General features: G+C 27.4%; 3 protein-coding genes across 5 annotated transcripts; 1 reads left to right on the top strand and 2 right to left on the bottom strand.

Moving 5' to 3' along the window:
* The first annotated feature begins 1,688 nt into the window (after window positions 1–1,688).
* On the top strand, window positions 1,689–17,152 carry LOC111037366 (coiled-coil domain-containing protein 174). Of its 2 annotated transcripts, XM_022319899.1 has the most exons (8): window positions 1,689–1,771; window positions 1,952–1,989; window positions 2,868–3,076; window positions 3,180–3,398; window positions 3,581–3,885; window positions 15,836–16,057; window positions 16,128–16,268; window positions 16,407–17,152. In XM_022319899.1, exons 2-8 carry the CDS (start codon window positions 1,957–1,959, stop codon window positions 16,949–16,951), a joined length of 1,674 nt encoding a protein of 557 aa, XP_022175591.1. In that variant the 5' UTR covers window positions 1,689–1,771; window positions 1,952–1,956; the 3' UTR covers window positions 16,952–17,152. The 2 variants fall into 2 exon arrangements, with proteins under 2 accessions (XP_022175591.1, XP_022175590.1); XM_022319898.1 differs by having other exon boundaries at window positions 1,703–1,989.
* Window positions 4,856–10,409, bottom strand: LOC111037369. The gene is made up of 3 exons (XM_022319902.1): window positions 9,658–10,409; window positions 5,708–5,917; window positions 4,856–5,649 (listed from the first exon to the last, which is right to left on the bottom strand). The coding sequence occupies exons 1-3, from the start codon at window positions 9,713–9,715 to the stop codon at window positions 5,291–5,293; spliced, it is 627 nt and encodes a 208-aa protein (XP_022175594.1). The 5' UTR covers window positions 9,716–10,409; the 3' UTR covers window positions 4,856–5,290.
* A 41-nt stretch (window positions 17,153–17,193) lies between the features above and the next one.
* On the bottom strand, window positions 17,194–21,507 carry LOC111037365 (GRIP and coiled-coil domain-containing protein 1). 2 transcript variants are annotated; one of them, XM_022319896.1, is made up of 10 exons: window positions 21,056–21,507; window positions 20,865–20,977; window positions 20,641–20,772; window positions 20,175–20,579; window positions 19,950–20,114; window positions 18,615–18,753; window positions 18,312–18,529; window positions 18,030–18,242; window positions 17,759–17,970; window positions 17,194–17,693 (listed from the first exon to the last, which is right to left on the bottom strand). In XM_022319896.1, the coding sequence occupies exons 1-10, from the start codon at window positions 21,132–21,134 to the stop codon at window positions 17,510–17,512; spliced, it is 1,860 nt and encodes a 619-aa protein (XP_022175588.1). In that variant the 5' UTR covers window positions 21,135–21,507; the 3' UTR covers window positions 17,194–17,509. The 2 variants fall into 2 exon arrangements, with proteins under 2 accessions (XP_022175588.1, XP_022175589.1); XM_022319897.1 differs by having other exon boundaries at window positions 17,759–17,964.
* Window positions 21,508–22,402: the final 895 nt, after the last annotated feature.

Below are 22,402 nucleotides of genomic sequence, written 5' to 3'. Positions count from 1 at the left end.
TTCTTACTAATTTCTTTAAATAAGGTATACTCATGGCTAGGAGCACCAAAATCATTTATAATAGGATGGAATCCAGTAAAAAAAAATTATTACTTTTGGCTAATATACTTTTTTTGGCGCATTCAAATATATTAAATGATACATTTTTATGTAATACTTTTTCCTTCACAACAATAATTTGAAATGCTTTTTCTAAATGTTGAACAATTAAAGAAATGGCTTTTGAAAAAATAAACAGTTCAGGCACGGATCCAAGGGGGGGGGGCAAGGGGCCATGCCCCCCCGTAGACTCACGCTTAAATGGACTTGCATTACTTGCATTTTTATTAGACTTATAGGCTGAAATTTTATTTAAGATGCCCCCCCCCCCGTAAATACGTTCTAGATCCGCGCCTGAAACAGTTTGCCTCTGTTAACAGAAGAAGTAAATGTTAAACTGATGGCATAAATATGATCAGGTTGATGTTCTCGTTCTGTTAATTCTTCAATACAAAAAGTACAGGACATTTTCTTTACCATGCTTTGAATAATATATCCTGAAATATAGTCTAAAATATCATTAATATATTCTCCTAGCTGTAAATTGTTAAGTTGATCTAAAAATGTTTGAATTTCACTATTATCATCATCAAATGTTGTTTCTTCCTCTACATTCCTTACACTTCTTTTATCAGAGCGAAATTCTAAAATGTCATCTTCAACTTTCAAGTGCATCAAAATCACAACAGTTACCACTGTTAACAGTTATATTCCTTGTAAATAGTAGCTGCCTCAAGGTATGTTTAAACTGAACACAATTAGGATTATTGTTACAACCCCCTCTAGAATGTACACAAGCAAAAAAAAGCTCTATATGATCTTGAGAGACTTTAAGCGTGAGAACAAATTTTAATGGGTTCTGATTTTTATACAATAGTTTGTAAGACATTTCCAATGTACTTTTCATGTTAACAACAAATCCAATAACAAACATTTTCCTACCACTTAAATATGCAAGGAATTCTTCAATGATTAATGTTTTTAAATAACCAATAGTATTATTAAATACTGACTCAATAGACTTTATATTACCAGCATTAATTGAACTTTTGTACCCTTTTGAAAATGGAATTCTAGAATTTAATATATCAAAAAATCTGTCAATCTGTCTTGTAAAGTAAATAGTTGATTCATTGTTTTGAAATGATTTTTCTCCTTTTTTTTGTAGATATTCAATCGCATCTGCCACACCACTGCTTAAGGACTGAGCTGCTAATTTGACCTTCATAATGCTGTTTCTGTAATGTATATGCTATGAATTATGATGTTAATTTGTTAGCAAATTTTAATCCAATATAATTTTGCAAATTATTTAAAGCAATTATAAATTTCCATTGTACAATGTACAAGGCCATCATGATCAATAATATGTTTAAAGAACTTTTTATCAGCATTACTATTTACTAAGGTAATGTAATAGCATAGAATAATTAGGTAAATAAATAAATAGGTATAATTCTTATGGGGCCGGGACAGATTTCCCGATTTTGATAGCGGTAGTGATAAGCTTTTGGCCTAATTCTTATCACGGGATCGAACTGTCCCCATCACCATCCGTGGATTATTGCTATTGATAGTATTATCTTAGTTCGTGATTATTCCTTATAAAGTTATAAACAATATAAACATAATAATAGAATAGAATCTATTCATATTTAATTTATCTATATTATCTATATTGTCTGTACTCTGTTATTGCTAAAGACCTATCTTCTAAGGCTGTGCTAAAGACTAATGTAAATAATAATTAATTTGTAATACTTTTCATTAATCATTATTGTTATTCAAGTCCTAAGACTTCATGTTGCCTGAATGTCTTAATCTTAAATTGTAAAATGATCATTTATATTTATTACTGTTTTAGTTAATTTTTTAATTCATTGGTTTTTATAAACATTTTTAAAACAAACAGATATAATGAGCAAATCTTTAGATATTTGTAAAGCATCCGTAAGTAAAGAATATCACTATATTTTTGAAAGATTATATTGTTTATTAATTTTGGGTTGATTTTATAATTATTGGTAATTGCAAGAACATCTTAACCGGAACAATTATTATAATATTTGTGTAGAAAAATATTATATGATTGTAAGAAAAACCAAAGTAAATAAAAACACCTATAAGTAGACAACTTAAATTAATAAATCATAAATGTACCATTGGAATAATTTGACTAGCTAAACTGAAAATATTTTAAGGAGCAAAACTTAGTAACTTACTTAGTATAGCAAAACAAGTTATTATTTTTAAATATATCTATTCAAAATAAATATAATATTATATTGTAAGACAGGCTATTTACTAGTATTAAAAAACCTACAATCTACATAAAATAATTGATTACCTTTTATTTTTTTGTGGCATTGTCAACACTTCCAGAACTGCTTCAGTGTTTCTTCAACAGTTATAATTGATTATCTATGCAGCACCATCTTAGGTACTGTATAAATTAATGAAATCACCATAACAATTTGTTGTCATAAAAGTATCAAGTTCAATACAATTTATGTATGTTTTTCATTATCAACCAATTTTGATATGAATGTTTACGAATTTAAAAATCTTTCAAAAAGTATAAACAATAGTTAATACACTGAGTTCCTCGTGATTTTTTGAATGCGAAGATGCTATTATTGCTATTAATGTATCAAATAACTATTAAGCAATGATATAGTTTATACTCGAGTTTATATGAACATTTATTATTATCTACATAGACATATAGTGTATAGTATACACAAAGCATTAAAATAATTCTGTTTAAATTCCACTATATTTAGCACAAAACATTTACTAACCAAATAAATGTATGTTGTATATTCTAGCTAGTAAGTTTAAAAGCAGAACTTTTACGCAAACAAGATGAAGCAAACAAAGCAAAAAGTTTTTCTGGTGACACATTTATTCGACCATTGCCTGGTGCTAAGACGCCATCATGTCTTCTTCAATCTAATGAGGGTGTTGAAAAAAGAAACGCTAAAGATTTAGAAGAAGAATATACTCCAGATATTGAAAATAGTTTGAAAAAATCAAGGTAATTTATGAGTATAGTTTAATGTATCTGGAATCTACTGTATGTACCATTACATAATATAACAGTTTAGAATGTTCTATAATATTTTGTGTTGTTTTATTAGAGATGTTTTAACTATGAAGGCAAAGCTGTATGAGAAACTGGTTAATGGTGAAATGGTAAGTGAACAAGACAAAACATTTTTAGTTGATTTTAAACAAAAAGTTACTGAAAATAAAACTGCTTATCCTATATCTTCCACAAAAGATAATGTTAAGGAGCAGGAAAAATCTGATTCCGATGCAGATTTAGATAAATATGATTCAGGAGCGGATGATGATTGGTAAATTGAATTAATGCATTTTAAATAGGGTGGTTATTCATAAATTAAGTTGTAATGTTGTTTTAAAATATTGGATAATTATATAATTATATCATGTCAAATAATCACCCTACCTATACCTATGTATATTATGGTTTTAAACTATCTATTTTACAATTAGATGTACAATTTTATTTTATCAGGGTAGATTATACGGACTTTTTTGGGCGTACTAGGCGATGTTTGAAAACAGATTTAGAATTTTTCAAAAAAAGAGATCAAAGGATTGAAAAAGAATTGGAACCACCACCACCATCACCTAATGAAATAAAACAACAGACACCTATAGCTACACAACAATTTGTAAAAGAAAGTAGGAACCCAGAAGAAATATCTGAACTTTTTTCATCAGATATGCGTAGAGAACAATTGCGTCTCAAATGGGAAGAAGAAGAACGAAAATTAGCCGAACGAACTGACATTCATTACGAAGATATACGATTTGACGGTGAGTATAAAAAACAATATTTTCTAAATTTAGAATGGGGCTTCCTAGTTTTGAGTTAAGTAATGAAAACTTTTGACTTGACCTACATAAGGTGACATGCAACAAATTGCAAACACTAATAACCCTTCACCTCTCTTTCTAGAATTAAGATAAGCTATCAATCCAAGTATTTAAATTGTACTGAATTGATATGTTTGGTTAAAATAATCTATCTTGCAAAAAGTAGTTCCAATTCTCAGTAAGTAAGTAAATAATTAATGAAAACAATTTTTTTAAAGTAATAATTAAAAATAGTTTGAATACATTTTAAATACACAGTAGAAACTAGAAAATTGCTTAATGCAACGTCTAACTAACAGGTTGCACAAAACATATCACATTATAATTAGTGATATGGCAAATATATGAATAACAATAGTTTGTTTACATGATACTTCTATACATTTTATAATTTTGTGTCTGCCTTATTTTACTGTCAACTTCAATGATGTCAAATGATAATAGTGAAAGTCGCGACAACACACAAATACCATTCAAATCATTAAATTAATTTAGTATACGCTGTAAATTGATAAACACTGATAAACTTATTTAGAAAAACATTGTTACTGAGCTACCATAGTGCCATTTATATAAAATCTAAAACTAACTTCCTATTTAAGATGTAGGCGACAATTTTTAATTTTATGGAAACTAAGTTAAATCAATCATAATAATTCATATTTTATAATATTAAATATATATAATATTTTATATTTTAACATGTTTATGACAAAAATTGACATAAAAAACCTAAAATCCACCCACATTATATTATGTACTTTAACATAAAGGGTTTTTTTATTACTAAGAAAGACATGGTACGATATAATTGTGTATTTTTTACTTTTGTTAAATTAAACATAAAGTAAAAATTAAAAAGCTACAAATTAAATAATTATTATGTAAAATTTAAGATCACATGCTTATATAAATATTATATGTAGGAACAATTTTATTACCTATATTATATCATCTATATTTATAAACATGTACTATTTACAGATTAATACATTCATACAAAACTGGACTAAATACTTAGACCAGTTGTTTGGTACTATCCTTACTTTTAAAAGTATAGATCAAAGGTATATAACAATACAAGTATAGATTATATTGATTGTAAAATTTAAATTTGTTCATAACAATAATGAAAGAGTAAACATATTCAAAATGTATCTGTTGAATATAAGTTAAGTGTAGTTCATTATTTTTATTGTTTCATTCAGAATTTAAAAATTACAAGGAACGTTAACCATTTTCGTTTAAAGTATAAAAAATATACATTCATATTGCATGGTTTTATGAAAAAATATCACTATTCTCTGCAATGTTGTATGTGACTATTTTAAAAAGACTATAAATACTATATAGCTTTATGGATTATGAATAATAAACTTAAAATATAAGTACGCCTAGGCAGTACCAATTTATCAGCTGATGCCTTTGCAAATGAATTATTTTTTGTAGATGTATCTAATATTACAGTAGTGTTAATAATTTTGTTGGTATATTTATGTTTATCTAATTGTGTCAAATCATCAAATAACCCGCTTCCATTTTCTGCTGATTGGTCTAAATCTTCATCATCTGAGGAAATTGGAACTGGAGTTAAAATTGTTGCATTATTGCATAAAGTTTTAGCACAAAAACAATACTTCACATTATTTGCTATTTTACAATCAGTAATGGGATACTCATTGCAAGATTTCAGTATACTTTTACCTTTAAAATAACAAAAAATAATTAATAATAATTAATAACTATAAATTAATTGTATTACCATAAGTTTTAGTTAGACATCCTCTGTATCCTTCTGGACATTTTAATGTAAAATTGAGTGCAGCATTTGAACCACAAGTTGGTATTGTTTCAATGTCATAATTTGAAAAAGTAATAGAGATTTCCGAAGCTTCTGTGTTATCAGAAATTGAATTTGGTGAACACACATAACATGTTATATCTTTTTTGACAGACGATGAATAAGTTAAACCTACAAATAAATTGTAACACATTTTTAACACATAAATAATTACATATGAACTTGGACAAAGTAATGCAATAATTGGTACTCATTGCAGTAAAAACAATTTTTTTGCTGAATCAGGAATCTGAACAAACTACGAATATCTACTTTTTTATTTAAGATATCTATTTTCAGCAACTTTATGATAGGTTAAATTATGAAATATTAGATAAACAAAACTTAAAATTAAATGATTTTCAGAAGTATAACTGGAATTTTAAAAAGACATATTTTAATTTATTTATGAAAATCAAAAAAATATACATTAAAGATTAGAAGCTTCTACCGATTTTTGAATTTAATAATTCATGGCAGAAATATAATGTTGAATAATAAACGTTTACTATTTTTATTCTATCTTTGGTAAAATTGAAATGTATAAAAAAATTCAATTTCACTGTGAAGATTTTACTTCGCTGTCATATATAATATATTTGGACGCGCATGGACGCATGGTGGCAGGGTGCACGGATCGTTAGAGTACATGATTTACTTGCATAGAATTCGTATAAATTGTTTTTTTATTTCAAAAGATATTGTTGACAACAGGCAACTGAATGAAAAACACATTTATTATTTTTTGCTAGATTTTAGAACACGATAATATGTAGTCACGAAAAGGCTGACTCATTGAACTCTTATTTTAACGGACCGAGGGAGTCGTGTTATGGCCAATTGGTTTAATGACTTAGCATTTAGGTAGCCAACTACAATTATAAAAATTAGGACTGTATACTCGTAACACTATAGTCTGTAATATTCGTTTAAAAGTTTAAACAAAGTGTAAGGGGATATCACGAAAATATTTATCTTTTTTTTAATAAGTTATATTTTTTATACTGAATTGAAAAATAAATTATTGTATGTACTTATGTAGTTATGTACATATAAGCTGTAAGTTTGGTAATTCAAATGTTCTTAAATTTTTATTGGTATCATCGTTCTTTAAAGAAGCTCGAAATTCTAAAACAACAATACGCTATAGTTTATTTCATATTATCAACATAGTATTAGCTATTAAAAATATCCCTTTATTTATTTTCATTAATATATTATTTTAATTTGGATTTTATTTAATTCGTCAACATTGTAATTATTCTAGTATAACAAGTTAAAATAAATTGGAATAACTAGATTTACGATGTTCCTATATCCCACGCAAATTAATTCGCTTTTATAAATACCGGACAAGACAGTCAATAAATAAAATTCCGTAAACATGAATGATGAAGTTAAATAAATACATATACCTACTATCGTCTATCGAAAACTGAGTTCCACGGGTGATTCGTAAGCGTTAAAAAAACATTTTATAGTTAAAAATGTTTATTTGGAATTCAATGTGTTGCTCATTCACACGTTATAATAACATTAATAATAACCCCTTATTATTTTTCTCCCACGAGAATTTTAAATAATCATTGTTATACTTACTCATGTATGAAATACCAATCTCTCAAAAATTAAACTTGTCATTTATATTGCATTCAAATATGCAATTATTAGGTATATGAAAACTTTCTAATTCGTAAAGTTAAATTCATTTTTTAAACAATCTAATAATTCTATAAATATATTATTTTTTTTTATGGAGTATAAATAGTAAATACTAATCTCATAATTAATTAATAATTAGTGTTTAATATGAAACCTTTTTTTTAAGATCGGGCAATATCTAGATCAATTTTGTGTGTACGATTTACTGGCACAAACGTTTTAAATTATCTTCATTACCTATAGTTGTTATTTAGTAACATTTGAAACAATGAAACATTTAAAAATAATATTTGCATAATGTGAATAACTTTGCTTATTCTCTGAATGTTGTATTTTATGTTAGCTCATAAATCATAATGTATAAGATATAATATTATTTTCTGAAAATTGTATTGTTATGTAAGGAATAAAACCAAAAACTTAGGATTTAACTTTTAAACTTTTCTTAAACAATTGTTTCTTTCAAACGAAACTTTTGACATTTTATTTTTGTGACGTAATATTATACCAGATGATAATCTTCCAGGCGTCGGTCTCCAGCTATATGTTTAATAAGTGTATGACCAATGTCTATATGACTTCTATATATATATATTCGTATCTGCAGTAAAATAAAAACTACATAGCTTTCGATAATTTCGCGATAATATAAAAATGGCAGTACAAACACTGTCCATTAAATTGTTTATCAAAAACGTTCCTGTCACGATTTAGTGTGATTTTTTGTATCATTTTATGACATGTCGCGTACATTATAGTATTGTGCTACCTTCAAACATTTTGAATAATATATCGTTTTTTTCACACATTTGTCAAACTGAGTGGAACGAAATTAAATTCAAAACGTACTGTTTATTTTTTATTTACTTTAAATGAATTATCTATTTTGTTAGACAGCCGTATGGATAAAAAAATTATTTTCGTTCAAACTTTTTGTTAACTATTGATTAATTTAAAATCTGAAAAACGTTCTGTTATATGACAAATATCGCTATTATAATCTTAAAGTATTGTTATGTGTCTTATATCATAACATTTTCTAATAAAGAATGTTATTATGTAGAGCTCGTAGGTAAATAATATTGATAATATTATGTCTATAATATTTTAGAGAAAAGGTAATTTTTAATAATAATTAGGTATTTCCTCCATTTGTAATACCTAAGCTCTACTCGCCACTATTTTACTATATCTGCTTTTACTGACACTATTAATACAATGTGATTTGTACTTTATTATATTATAGTTATGTAATGAAAATATGAAATTAGTGTGACCTTTAACATATTCATAAATTAATAAGTCTTTTTGTATTTAGAGTTTAAACGTGCGTAAAACTGAATTCATGTTTTACTTTATTGATTATTTCCTATCTTATCTAACAAGCAAAATTAAAACAACTTAACAGTTGTAGTCTTAGTGGTTAGTATTTATAATTTCAATAAATAATTTCGTTTATTTTGATTTTTTACAGCAGTGATTACTCAATTGTTATATAGATCATTGTAGTTTATACTATAAGTCTATATTTTATGATCCATATTTATTGTAAACGAATATGTTAGATTAAAAATGCTAAAAATTGGATACACATAATTTCATGGTTGTTCATCAGAGATTTTTATCGACCAAGATTTATTTTGTGTACAAATAATTGAAAACGACTGCATTATTTACATATTAAGACGAGTCGCGTCATTCACCCCGATAATTAACTTATTATGTACATCCTTAATTACATAATAATATTCTAAATACGCTTAATATATTCTAGTTGGTTCAGTAATCTTAAAGCCTATGAATATTTTTTGATTATAATTTTTACTTCAATGAAAATATAATAAGCAATATTTTTTTTCGGTTCTTATTTTTGATGATTTATTCATTGGATCTGGGGCTATGGCTATTAGTCTATCTCGTCTCATTGCATTATTTATAACAGAAGTATGAACGACAGTGATAAATAGGTAAATACATTCGCAGAATTTTTAAATCTAAAAAATGTACATATAATAAACTTTTGTTTCCATTTATTAATATATGATTTTTATAGACCTTAGGTATTGAGTTTTTTAAAACGCTTGCAATGTCCAAAATACAGAGCCAATAATAAATGTATAAGTACTTTTTATGTATAATGTTAATTTATTATTATTATAATACATATTACTAATTAGTAATGAAATATAATATATTTTAGTGTAACTTACTGATCATGAAAAACCAAACCGTCGTGGTTTTTGTCCATCGCAGAAAACCGACAGACATTTTGTTTTCAAATATAATTGAAACAGCGAAAACTTTATCACATATTCAGTGGGTATAGAGGAACAAATGTTTAAAAATTATTGGAGTAAAGTCGATTTTGACCTCAAAACAAAAATTTAATTTAAAAAAACTGCTTGTGTGGTATGGTCCTAATTATAATTGATTTCCATCTCGTGTAAACTTGATCTACGAACGATATGTCTGCATAATAAACTATTTATTATTATATTACCTTATACATTATCGTTACCGAAAACAACATGCAACGATACCGAACGTAGTCTCGCGGTTCGCACTGTTTTGGACACAATGCTAGAGAACGTCTCCGGCCGGCCCGCGCTCCCTCTCGTCGTTTCCTATATAATAATATTATTATTATACGTCTACAACTGACCGTGGAGGCACACCATCTCGCGGGGTCGGCGCATATTATAACGTTACGCAAACGATCAATTAAAAAAAAAAAGAACCGGAAAAATGTAAACTCTACCGGGGCCTATATAGTACCGCATTTATCCCTCGTATCTGTTGTGTGCATATAATATATGTATATATGTGTGCAAATTGCTAAATGCCAAATGGTTCGCCATAAATTATTTTGTTCTTCCTATACAAGGGGAAAGAAGTAAGTAATGAGATAATTTTTAAAAGCTCTGAAGACATGCGTGAAATACTGCACTATGCGACTATAATAATATATTATTGTTTGTTTTATAGTCCATTTACTGCTCATGATTAATTATATACAGCCATATAGCCATATATATAATTATATATATTTAGGTGCCGTAGTTAAATTTATTGATCGAGTAATATTGTGTTATATTCATAATGTATTATAATATTATTACCTATATTAATTACCCGGCAATAATTATTAATACTAAACGTCTACAATGGTAACCGTCTTTAGTCATTGATGGTTCGATGCAAGTTCTAAGTAAAATTAAAAATACTATATAGATTTGCCTATAAATTATAATGGGTATATAACTAATAAAATAATATGGGGACAAGTCATATATACATGGCCACCTGGACCTGGGTCCGTAATAACTTAGTAGCCGACCCTAAAATAGTCTTACAGTAGTAAAGTTTTTATAAAAATATTTATATTTTTATTACTTTTTAGGTATTGTTTGTTTATTATTGTAGAGTTGGTTAGTCTATTTTAGATTTTAAGCAACAATGATGTGGGATCGGTATTTGGTCATTCGATTCATTTAAAATACTTATAGTAAGTAAATTGTTAGAAAACGGAAAAATGTTTAACTTTCGGTTAATTACTTACTCGTAGAAAGTATTGGATCGTTGGGTGGTATAAAATAATAATTTTAAATTTCTTCTATTATTCCGATTTATTTATTATCGTAACATATAGCCTTAACTCGTATGTAAATATAAAACCTAATACAGTTAGTTAAAATCAATTTTATTTCTTTAACCAATAATTGTGGTAGTGCGTAAAATGGACGAAATAATTTCGGCCGATCTGCATTTTAGCTGAGAAATAATTAAGCAGATATTGAGTGTAGGACAGGTAGCTGCAGTCTTTACAAGTCACAGTGTCTACATTTTTAAAATATTTTTCTTGGGCATGTATTTATTTATTTATTTATGAAACAGGACAAGCATGTATTATATTGTTGTTATAGATTTTAGGTAAAATACTAAAACCTATACCTATTAAAAGAAATTATATGCTGACAAAATCTTAAATTACATAATGTACCTAGACTGCATATCCAATTGAAAAAAAAAACTTTTAATATGAATTCGCTTAATTATATGTTTAATAGTTCTATAAATCTTGTTTCAACGTCCTGAGATATAGTAAAAAAACGTATTCTTTACGGTCGTAGGCATTACAATATATTAAGTCCATTATAATAATAATAGTTAATATTACTATCGTTAAGTATTGTATTGTATGTTAATAAAACATAATTTAGTTAAACTTGTATAATTTGAAATTGTAATAAATACCATACTTTTAGTTACCTATTGTAGATAAATAAATTGGGGTACATGAACGTTTTTTTTATAAAATAACATAATTTTTAAATCCAAATAACATACATAATGTTCGTGTTTCACTCAGAATAACGTATACAACAATCACGAGGTAGTAAAAGTGTACAGCACGTTAGAATATAATAATACCTATTTATTGTTTGTGCATTAGTGGTCGTAAAGGTATATAACAGTGTGCCAGTGAGGGGGAAAGGTTATCAATGTTCTGTTTTGCCTTAAACAGAGCGTCTCACGAAGGCAACATACCTACCTATATATATTTAAATGAAGTGTCAGTGAAAAATTCTCAAAACTTCATAATACACCCTAATTTTTATTTATATATTTATCCGTTAACGATGTTTTATGTTATGTATTATGTTAACGATGCGCTTGGGGTACCTGTTCAGGGTATGCTTAGCTATAAAGTCCTACATAAGTTAGTGCTGAAACCGTCGGTATAATTAGTACGTAACATTTAGGACTTCTGCATCAACCTTTATACAAATTAAAATTTTAGTCTAACGTTACGTAAACGTTTTTAAACATTAAAAGCATTTTATAATTTTTCTGAAATTTCGGGGAGGGTTGCATTCTCCTCAGCCTCCGCCATATGGTTACACCACTGATGTGTAGGGTACATAAATTATTACGTAAGTTAATTACAATGTTTTCACATACTCGTATTATGTAATAATAATTACTTATTAATTATTCATTTTTGTTAGTCATAGAAAATTGTTGTAATATACCCTTTTCCATTGCATATTTACGTCTATCACATATCATTTTTAAAGGTTGGGATTTCTGATTCATTCTTTGAATGAAATGTGTGTATTGTGTATGTCATAATCTAGTTTATTATAACTTATAAGTATTGATTATATTAAAAATTATATTGTGCATTTTATATTGAACTTGTCGCCTTGACACGTCATAACCGCAAAACGACAACGCATATTTATTCATAATAATATTACTCTTATTTTTAATTAAGATTAAGTTATTGTATGGCCTTTACTTTTACATATAAATATAAAATATATCTACCAAGAATATTTACCTTCAAGTGTTTCTTTAGTTATTAATTAATTTAAATCCTGATTTTGGGAATTTTTAAGTATATACTTATAAAGACCATATTTTCAAATACTTACTCTTACGTTAACTGTGGTGATATAAATTCTAAATGATAATTTTTATGGAAATATTGAATGCTTATAAATCAAAATTCGAACTAAAAATTCCGGGTTATTAAACCTAAGGCATTAAAGATCATAGTCTATGATACTAAATTGATGTAAAAGATATAGGGCCAATGATTATTTAAAATTATAAAGCCTAATATTATTATTTTGACATTTTATAATTTGTAAAAGTTGTATGAGCAAATATAAGTACTAGATTAAAGTAAACTACTTTACTTCTATAATAGATGTTGTATATTTTATGTGAGCCATTATAAGGACAATATTATACATATATGTATTATATTACCATATTTTCCATATTTTCCATATATTATAATATAGTTCAATAACTCAGAAACTACTTGGTAGTTTAAATATTGATTCAAATAATGCATCAACATTTTCTGAAAATCGTGATGTGGTGAACTATTTTATTGTAAAGCAAAAAGTGCGGTTCTCATTAAAAAAAAAATATGTTGATATCGCAATAGGACAGTCCTTCTTGAACCTTAAATGGCGTATAGCAAAACAGAAAAACAAAAAAAAAATGTAATTGAAAATGTTGTTTGCAAGTATATACTTAAAAATCTCTGAAATCAGAATTTGAATAAATACATTATTAAAGGATAAAAGAGGGTTGAATATTCTTGTTGAATCATCCTGTATTATATTATATATTATACGCACGCGTCCTGTCCAGTGCATTTGCTATCTGCAGTCGTCGGACCACTCGTAGTATACCATTTTCGTTTTTACACTGACGTAGATAATATACGTATATACAGTATTCGGCCAAGATTTTAATCTATTTGGATGCATTAACCGAGAATGACGATATTCGGGGTGCCGTGTTAAACGATTTCCACTGTAACTTAAACACATAAATTCTGATAAAAAAAAAGAAAAAAACCTAGCGATCGGCCGTTTATAGCCGGACCCGAAGCAGTGGATGCTAATGTAGATAGATAAATTATATCATGGGCGCCGGGCGTACGTAATTATTTTAATAATTTTTATCTGCTTATATATTTTATATTTTTATTATTATGGAGCTGAAAAGTAGACACCACCCTTAAACACGTCTTTGCGCATGCGTCGTATGAACACAATGAGCAGTGGTGTGTTTACGACGCATATTCACATAATTCATTTCTCTATTATATTTATTTTAGAGTATGCTCATAACTCACTTCCCTATTTTTATTTTTTAGCGTATACTCACTAAATTTACGATTATACGACGTAGATTTACAGCCTATTAAAAATTTCAGCAACGAAAACAAAATATTATAATAGTTTAGAATTTTTAACTGTCAAATGGTACTTATACTTTTATAATTTTACCTCTACTTAGATAGTAGGTATCAAATGATTATAAAAATTACATTTCAGAGAATCAAATACCAAAACAATAATAGGTACCTGCTATTTTGTGTGTATGTAGATCATATTATGCTTAGTATGCTCTTACTATAATATGTAATGTATGAACATTTCAAAGTAATTTGTTTAACGTCAGATAATTTGAATTAGTTTACTGTAAAAGCGATGTGTAACGTGAAATTTTACTGCGTTTTTAGAAAATTATTACTAGAATTATTCTAAAACAACCTTCTTGAAGTACTAACTTCTCGTTTACTTGTATCTAGTTATCATAAAATAACTAATAAGTAGGGCCCGGATCTATATACCTTAAAAACCTTAGAAATATGCTTTTATTCTATTATTTTGTATAGTTAAAATCCTTTTAGAATAAAAAACACATACAATTTGGAAATTTGATAGTTAAAAAAATTATTATTATTATTACGAAAATCTACTAATAAATATACAGATTACAACAACTAGTCCCTTATACTCTTAGTTTAAGGTCTATGGTCTCGACATAATTATCTTCATCTAGAAGTGTTTAGATATCATATAGGTATATGTGTTTAAGACTTAAAACCAACGAACAATAATGAAACAAGTGGGTATGAACCACTTAGGTATTCTTAAAATACAGAAGGATGCAGTACACATCAAAAAATGATAAGATATGCAAAATACAACTTTGTATTTTGGAACTATTGACTATTATTCAAACTTGTAGCTTATCCATCTACTTATTGGACTTTTAAAAAAACCTGCGAATACATATAAATCCGAGAATTGAGTAATGAGGATTAGAATATATATTTTTTTTCTTAATTATATGGTTTTTACCATTGTCATTTACACACGTGAACAATTTGTAATTTTTTCACCCACCCATTATTGAGCAATCCATCACTGATTATACTTCTTAATAATATAATAATACTTATGTGAGTTGTGCGCGTGTAGTGCATTTACTATTTAGTGAAATAAATTGTAAACAATTTATAAATGCCATATCTTAGTTATGTAATATTGATAAGGTAATAAATTCATTTAAACTGGTCAAATACCATTTAACAGTACCTATAAATTCGTATTAAATAAGGCTAAACATTTTTTCGAGCATTCGCTGTTCTATATTATATAGCTTATTGTTAGTAGAGATATTATAATAATTAAAAGGTTTTCTATTTTATAGTCCTAGAATAACTTTCTACCTATATTATGTTCCCTATTTGAAATTATTAACTACAGTCTATTAATCTATAACTATAATAAAATTATTTTCTTATGTATTAGTTCATTAATGATTATTATTCAATTATGAATTGTGGCAATTTAATATTTACATATCTCCAAACATAAATAATCATAAATATGATATGATGATTAATATAAATTATTTTTAATACGGTTATACAAGTTGTATTAAGTGACTGGGGAGTGAATTCATTAGTATTTGCATATATATTTTGAATTTCAAACAATTTTGCATTTGTTTTGTGATACAATAATGTAAAAATTGTAATCATTTAAAAATAATTTACCGTTTATACAGAGGTCCGGGAGCACGGTGTTGGTTATTATTCATTTTCAACGGACGAAAAAGAACGTCATCGTCAACAAGCCGAGCTCAAAAAGCTTCGAGAACAGACTAAAACCACTCAGATTTCCGTGCAAAAGCTCAAGGAAAAGCGTGCAGCACAGATGGCTGTTCGACTTAAAGCCATCAAGCGACGTAAAAAAGAAAAACTCGGGCTTCCGTTGGACTCCAGCTCGGGTAAATTTGTGCTCAAAACATTATTGTGACTAACAATATGACGTTCGTATTTTCGTCTCTTAATTTTTAGACGAAGAAGCGCCGCCACCAAAGGCTCCATCCCCGGAAGTCGTCGAAGAAGATATGGACGCTGAACGAGCATTTGAAAAGTTGAGGAAAGCCGCTCATGTTAGACCTTGGGACCACGGAAAGGACGGACTACAAAAACCTCGTACGCTTGTTTTTTTTTAAAAAAATATTTTTGTTATGATTATCACTTATCACGCGATTTTTAATATTATGATGTGTTAATTATAGCTGTGACGTATTATGTTTATATTTTTTATTTTATGGTAATTTATTGTTTTAGTGTTGACCCAGGAAGAATGGAACGAAAAGCAACGGGCCGAAAGGAAGCCAGATTTTGCGTGGGATTATGACGACAGCGTGAAAGTGTCCAAAAGTGCATCGTCCAATAACTATCAACAAGACGAAGAGGACGACGATGACGAAGATGACGAAGATATGGTAGGACCATCGTTGGATATGTTCGTTGCACCGAGTAATCCAAACAAACAGAGTACAATAACTTCAAAAAGTTTCAAAAAGTTTATTCACAATGAGTTGGACGATGAACCTGCGACCACTAACAATAAACCATATCATGACGACGATAGCGATTTGGATAGCATTCCGTTGCCGACTGAACCGAGGAAAGGAGCAGAAATCGCACCACCCCCAACATACGAATATTATGGACCAAGTGGGCGAGGACCAAAAGGACAAGACAACTTTATTAGTTCAAATGAAATGCAGGATTCTATTTCTAAAGGATTTACTAACGCAAAAAGCTTGAATAAACCTCGAACAATCAGAGGTATTGTGGATGACGACGACGACAACAATGATGATTGATGGTGAATAAATAGCTTTCAAAGTGTTACTCAATGAAAAAACATTACCCATGTTATTACAATGAGTGATTTGTTATTTATATTTAATTATTTTGTGTTATGGTAATTATAAAAAATGTCTTTAAAACTGTACACTTGCAATATCTTCAATTGCATCATCAAGTATTATTGAAAACAATAAATGGAATTTTTGGTATTTTAAGTTACTAAGACTTCTCAATTACTATGAATGAAAAACAAAAATTAATCACAATATTTTTTAATTCAATAAGTTTTTTTTTTTTAGCTTTACAAGCCATTTAATCTTTTAGCTGCAGAAACTAAGTCTTTCCATTCTTCTCTGTTCTTTGATATATTCCAATCAATTCAATAAGTTCACACGCTATTTTTAAAGTAAATAACAATTATGTAAGCATTTCAAAACAATATTTAGTTTATTAAAAATGGAATAAAAACTTTAATTAAAAATAAAATAAATAATCTTCTAAAATAGGAAATATTTAATATATAATGCATTAATTAAATCTCACTTAATAATCAAGCAAAAACAAAAATAGTATTATTTGCCTTGAGATAGACTTTTAATAGCCTTCTCTGCTTCGCTATCAGAAAATTTCAAAACTGCCGCTATTGCATTTACCATATGTTTTCGAATTTTATCATCAGCTGTAAGGAAATAACTTAATGTTACATTTTTCAGATATTCTAAATTAGCACCTTCTCTAGATTTGCAAGATTCAAGTCTGAAAAAAAATGAATTGAAATGATGACAGTTTTTGTAAAAATAATAAATGAATAAATGTTATACCTAATTAACTGTTGGTTAAGTTTATCAACATCTGCTTTATACTGCTGTTGCATATCAGCTGTACTTTTCTGTAAGTCTCTGTACTTAGATTCTATCTTAGACTTGGACTTTCTAAATTTAGATATTTCCATGTCTTTCAGAGCTAATTCGTGTGCATAATGAAGCAGATGAGATCCTTTTTTGTTTGATTCTTCATCCAAATATTCCTGGAACTATATTCATACAAAAAAATCACATGGTTACAAATAAAAATATGTAATAAATTAATTACCTCTTTTCTCGAACCAGTTGAGGAGTGGGATGTTTTTCTATTATATTTTGTAGAATGTAGAGCTTCCCGTAGAGTATTTAGTTCCAATTCTTTTTCTAACACAAGTTCTTGTGCTTTATCACGTTGCCTTAATAATTGCTGTTCTAGAATTGATGTCCGTTTACGCCATTCCAAATCATTTGTCATATATTTTTCCTTCCAACTATTATTTTCCTAAACACAGTAAATTAATAATAGATATGTTCATAATTTTGTTAAATTTAACAATAAAAAATTATTTACTTCGTTATCTTCTTCTAATTTTTCTTTGTATTTGCGTTCCAGCTGATCTTGTTCAAATTGTAGTGTATTTACATGTTGTTTTAGACTTTTTACTTGATTCAATAAAACTGAATTATCTTGCTTGGAAGACAAATTATTTTCATCTTGTTGATCTGAATGTTCAATGTGTTTCATTTTATAATTGTAAATATCAAGATCAAAATCTTTTAATATTATATCTGTAAAATAAATTAATAATAGTGAAAAAAAGTAAAGTAAAATAAAAGTAGAATAAATTTATTTATTGTAACTTAATGTATTTACCTTCAATATTTAAAGGAACTTCTGATGTCTTGGCTAAATTTAATAAAAGAGTTTTGAAGTGTTTGAATTTTTCAACTATTTCAGATACAGTGTACTCTTCATCATTTTCATTTTCTTTTTCTAATTTTTGTATTTGTTCCTATATTCAAAATAATTCAATTATATTTAGTATGCAGTATAATCCATTCATCAATCCTACGCTCTTATTGGTATGGTAGTATGGTACTATGGTGTGTAATTCATGGTTTGATAAGTACTATACAATTCTACAGGTGTTCAATTTAAATAATAATTCATCATACCTATGAATAAACAAATAGTTGAAATATTTGAAAACATAACTTGTACAGTTATAAATTGTGAATAGATAGTATAATATAACTGCATATTGTTAACATTGGCTAATCAAAATAATATTATTAATAAATTAAATAGTTTACAAAAATGTAATGTATAAATATTATTTATTTTAAGGCACTCATATGGTACTCTGGTTAACTATATAATATGATGGTAAAATTCATCTTCTATACTTGGAATTATGAAGTATACATTAACAACAATCTACTGAAGAAATAAGTATAAAATAATAAATTTTTCACCTGATAAATTATATTAAGTACATAATGGCAATCCACTTTGCACACAAAAAATAAAATAAAATAGTGTGTTAGGCTTATGAATATACATAAAAAGTTATCAAGTATGTTGTTTTGTTGTTTATTACATGGAATTGATTGCTAATAAAAGGTTACCTACAAAACCCACCTAGACATTAGTATAATTTCAATCATAGTATTGCATAATATTACATTTTATATGATGTTACACATATTGTAAGCATAAAAATATTGCCAAAACTAGTTGCACATGTACTAATATTTAATAACTTAAATAACACATTTTGAATTTGAAAATCTAGGTTTTCAAGAAGAAACATTTGATTAATATAGTATAAGTATTATTATATTAATCAGTGTGTATTGAATCATAGTAGTTAAGTACAAATTTGTATGAACATCTGAATCAATTAAGTAATGATACACTTAAATTCCATTGAGAAACTAACTTGGGGCCAGTTGTACCATCTGCGATTAAAGTTAACCAAAGTTTAATCAGGCCAAATTTGGCAGGCTATAAAATCTGTTATCAGCTGATTAAGTGTAATAGAAGTGTAACCATAGATAGTACAACTGGCCCTTAAAGTTTCTTCACTTCACCGTCCTATACATGCCACTTAATATTGATAATATCCTTTTTGTGTATTCAAAATTTTGTTTAATTAATTGGACAATCACATGCACAATGTGTAAATAAATAAAAATGTAACAAAACCTTTAATGATTGTATTGTCAGTTCATCTTGATGTCTAATCTTATCATAAACACCAATTGAGTTTGAAAGTTCTGTCAAACGTGTTTCTAAATTTGAAACTCTCACTTCATGTGCAATTGCAAGTTCCCTAGCTCGATTTTCTGCATCTGTTGCTCTTTGTTGTTCCTATAAAATAAATAATTACCACCAAATATTACTTATAAATTTTAAAACCATATTTGTTACTTGAGAAATGGCAATTGAATGGTTCTGTCTCACTGCTTTAACTTCATGCCGTAACTGAGATAACATACCAGATGTTTCATCTTCCCTGTACTTTAATTTTTGTTTAATGTCTTTCAGTTCATCCTCCATATCTTGAGCTGCTTTTTTCAAGTTTTCATTTTCTCTGTGCACATGTACAACTTCTTTTTGTAAGCTATCTGCTAACGATTCAGATTGCTCCTTTTGCCTACGTTCTTCAGCCATTAATTTTTGTAATTCTCTCATCATAACTCCATGGTCATTAAATTCTTTTTCTCGTTGTAATCGCTCTTTGTTAAACTTTGATTTAATATTTTCCATTTCTAATCTTTGAAGTTTTTTTAGTGTATCCATTTTATTATTCAATTCTTTGATCAATTTTTCAAGCTATAAAAAAATATATAGCCATTACTTTGGTAATTTATCATTTACTAATTATTAAACATACTTCATGTATTTTATTTTGAAGCCGTTGTTTTTCATCAGCTGCAATTTCTTCAGCTTCATTTTTTTCTCGTTGTAAACTAGCTATAGTATTAACTAAATTGATAAATCGTGACTGTTGAGAATCATTAGATACCTGTTAGACATAATTGTGAAATTATTGAACATAACTTATGATTTGTAAATGATTTGATTGGACACAATTGTAAGAACTAATAATTGTTATACCTCAGAAGTATCAGTCTCCGATGCATCTTCTTTGTCATAGTTTGAGGATGCTTTCAATGTGTCTTCCAAAACTTTTTTTTCTAATGTCAATTTCTTATAAGCAACTACCAAATCTAATAAAAAAATAAATACACAAATAAATTGAAATATTTTTACCTAATAGAACACTAAAAATATTTAAAAATTGTTACTGTGCAAATTCTTTTTGTATTTTTCTAATTCAGACTGTTCAGTTAACGACGACTGGCTGTTATTTTCCTTCTGTTCCATTTTAGCATAATATAACAATATAGTGTTAAGTAAAAATGTATTAACTTGTTTTTTTTAGGTATATATAAATAAAATTCAAGAACAGACACTCACGAACATAATTTGTAATTATTGAATAAAAAAATAATTTTAATACAATATAATATTATTTATAAGACAACGAAATATTTGTGAATCAAAAAGATCGCCTCCAGTTTCAATAGAAAGTTGCTAAGTGTCATGAATATAAATACTGATACGATTTCGTAACATCGCAAATGAGTACTTGAGCGATTGAGCCATACACCATAGATGAGGTTTGAAATTTTCAAACTTCACTATTACGGTTTTCATTAATTTTTTATATTTTTGCTACTGTCATCTATTCCGTACACTGTGTTATCAAAAACCGTATTACGATAAGAGGAATACCAACATTACGTACATTAAGTTGCCTATGCACAACATTTGAAGGTCAATTTCTATGGTGTATTTATTATTATTATTTTCACCCCTGCAAATTTACATTTCCCATAATATCCATTAACCGAGATCGTTTACTTAATACCTTCTTATAAGTCAACAACCATGGATAATGGCGATGTCCAAGTACAACATGTCTTACAATTCGGTTAGGAAAATTATCTACGTACCTTTTTATATTATCTATAAGTTATCTATCGCATAATCCTTACTGTAGAGTGAGAACGAGAATAATAAAATCAATTGATATAAAAATATAAAATAAGATGGACAGTGGACACAACAAAACAACGTAGGTACTAATATATATTGTTTGTTTATGGCCTTATTCTGTAGTATCTATTGGTAATTAATAAGTAATTAGGTACGATTTATGGGTACTTCATGGGAAGTTTTTTAATATCAAACATAAACAATACTATTGTACATTTGTACTAAATAACTACTTTATGGTATTGTATTATTTTCAGTTGATTCTCTTTATGCATGATAATATAATAAATTATGTTGAACTAATATTTTTCTTTACTTTTTACATTTTCTCAATAATAATAATATGTTTAAAAAAATATCCCTTTCGTAAATACAGACTAATATTCATCAATAAATTTATTTAAATTAAATGTAAATAAAAAAAATAAGTTGTATTTTTCAATGAATATGTAAGTGTAGCTTACCTAATACCTAGTAGTGTAGTACACTAATACCGATCACAATATGTGTACAACACCAACGCCCGCTATAATGACTTCTTTTCTGGTCTTCTCATTATTTACACGTAAATTATCTCACCTAACTTACTTTCA

The sequence above is a fragment of the Myzus persicae genome, unplaced genomic scaffold (genome assembly GCF_001856785.1).
Source record: "Myzus persicae strain clone G006 unplaced genomic scaffold, MPER_G0061.0, whole genome shotgun sequence".
NCBI classification, from domain to species: domain Eukaryota; kingdom Metazoa; phylum Arthropoda; class Insecta; order Hemiptera; family Aphididae; genus Myzus; species Myzus persicae.
The sequence above is the reverse complement of the archived record's forward strand: the minus strand, read 5'-3'. Positions and strand labels throughout refer to the sequence as shown.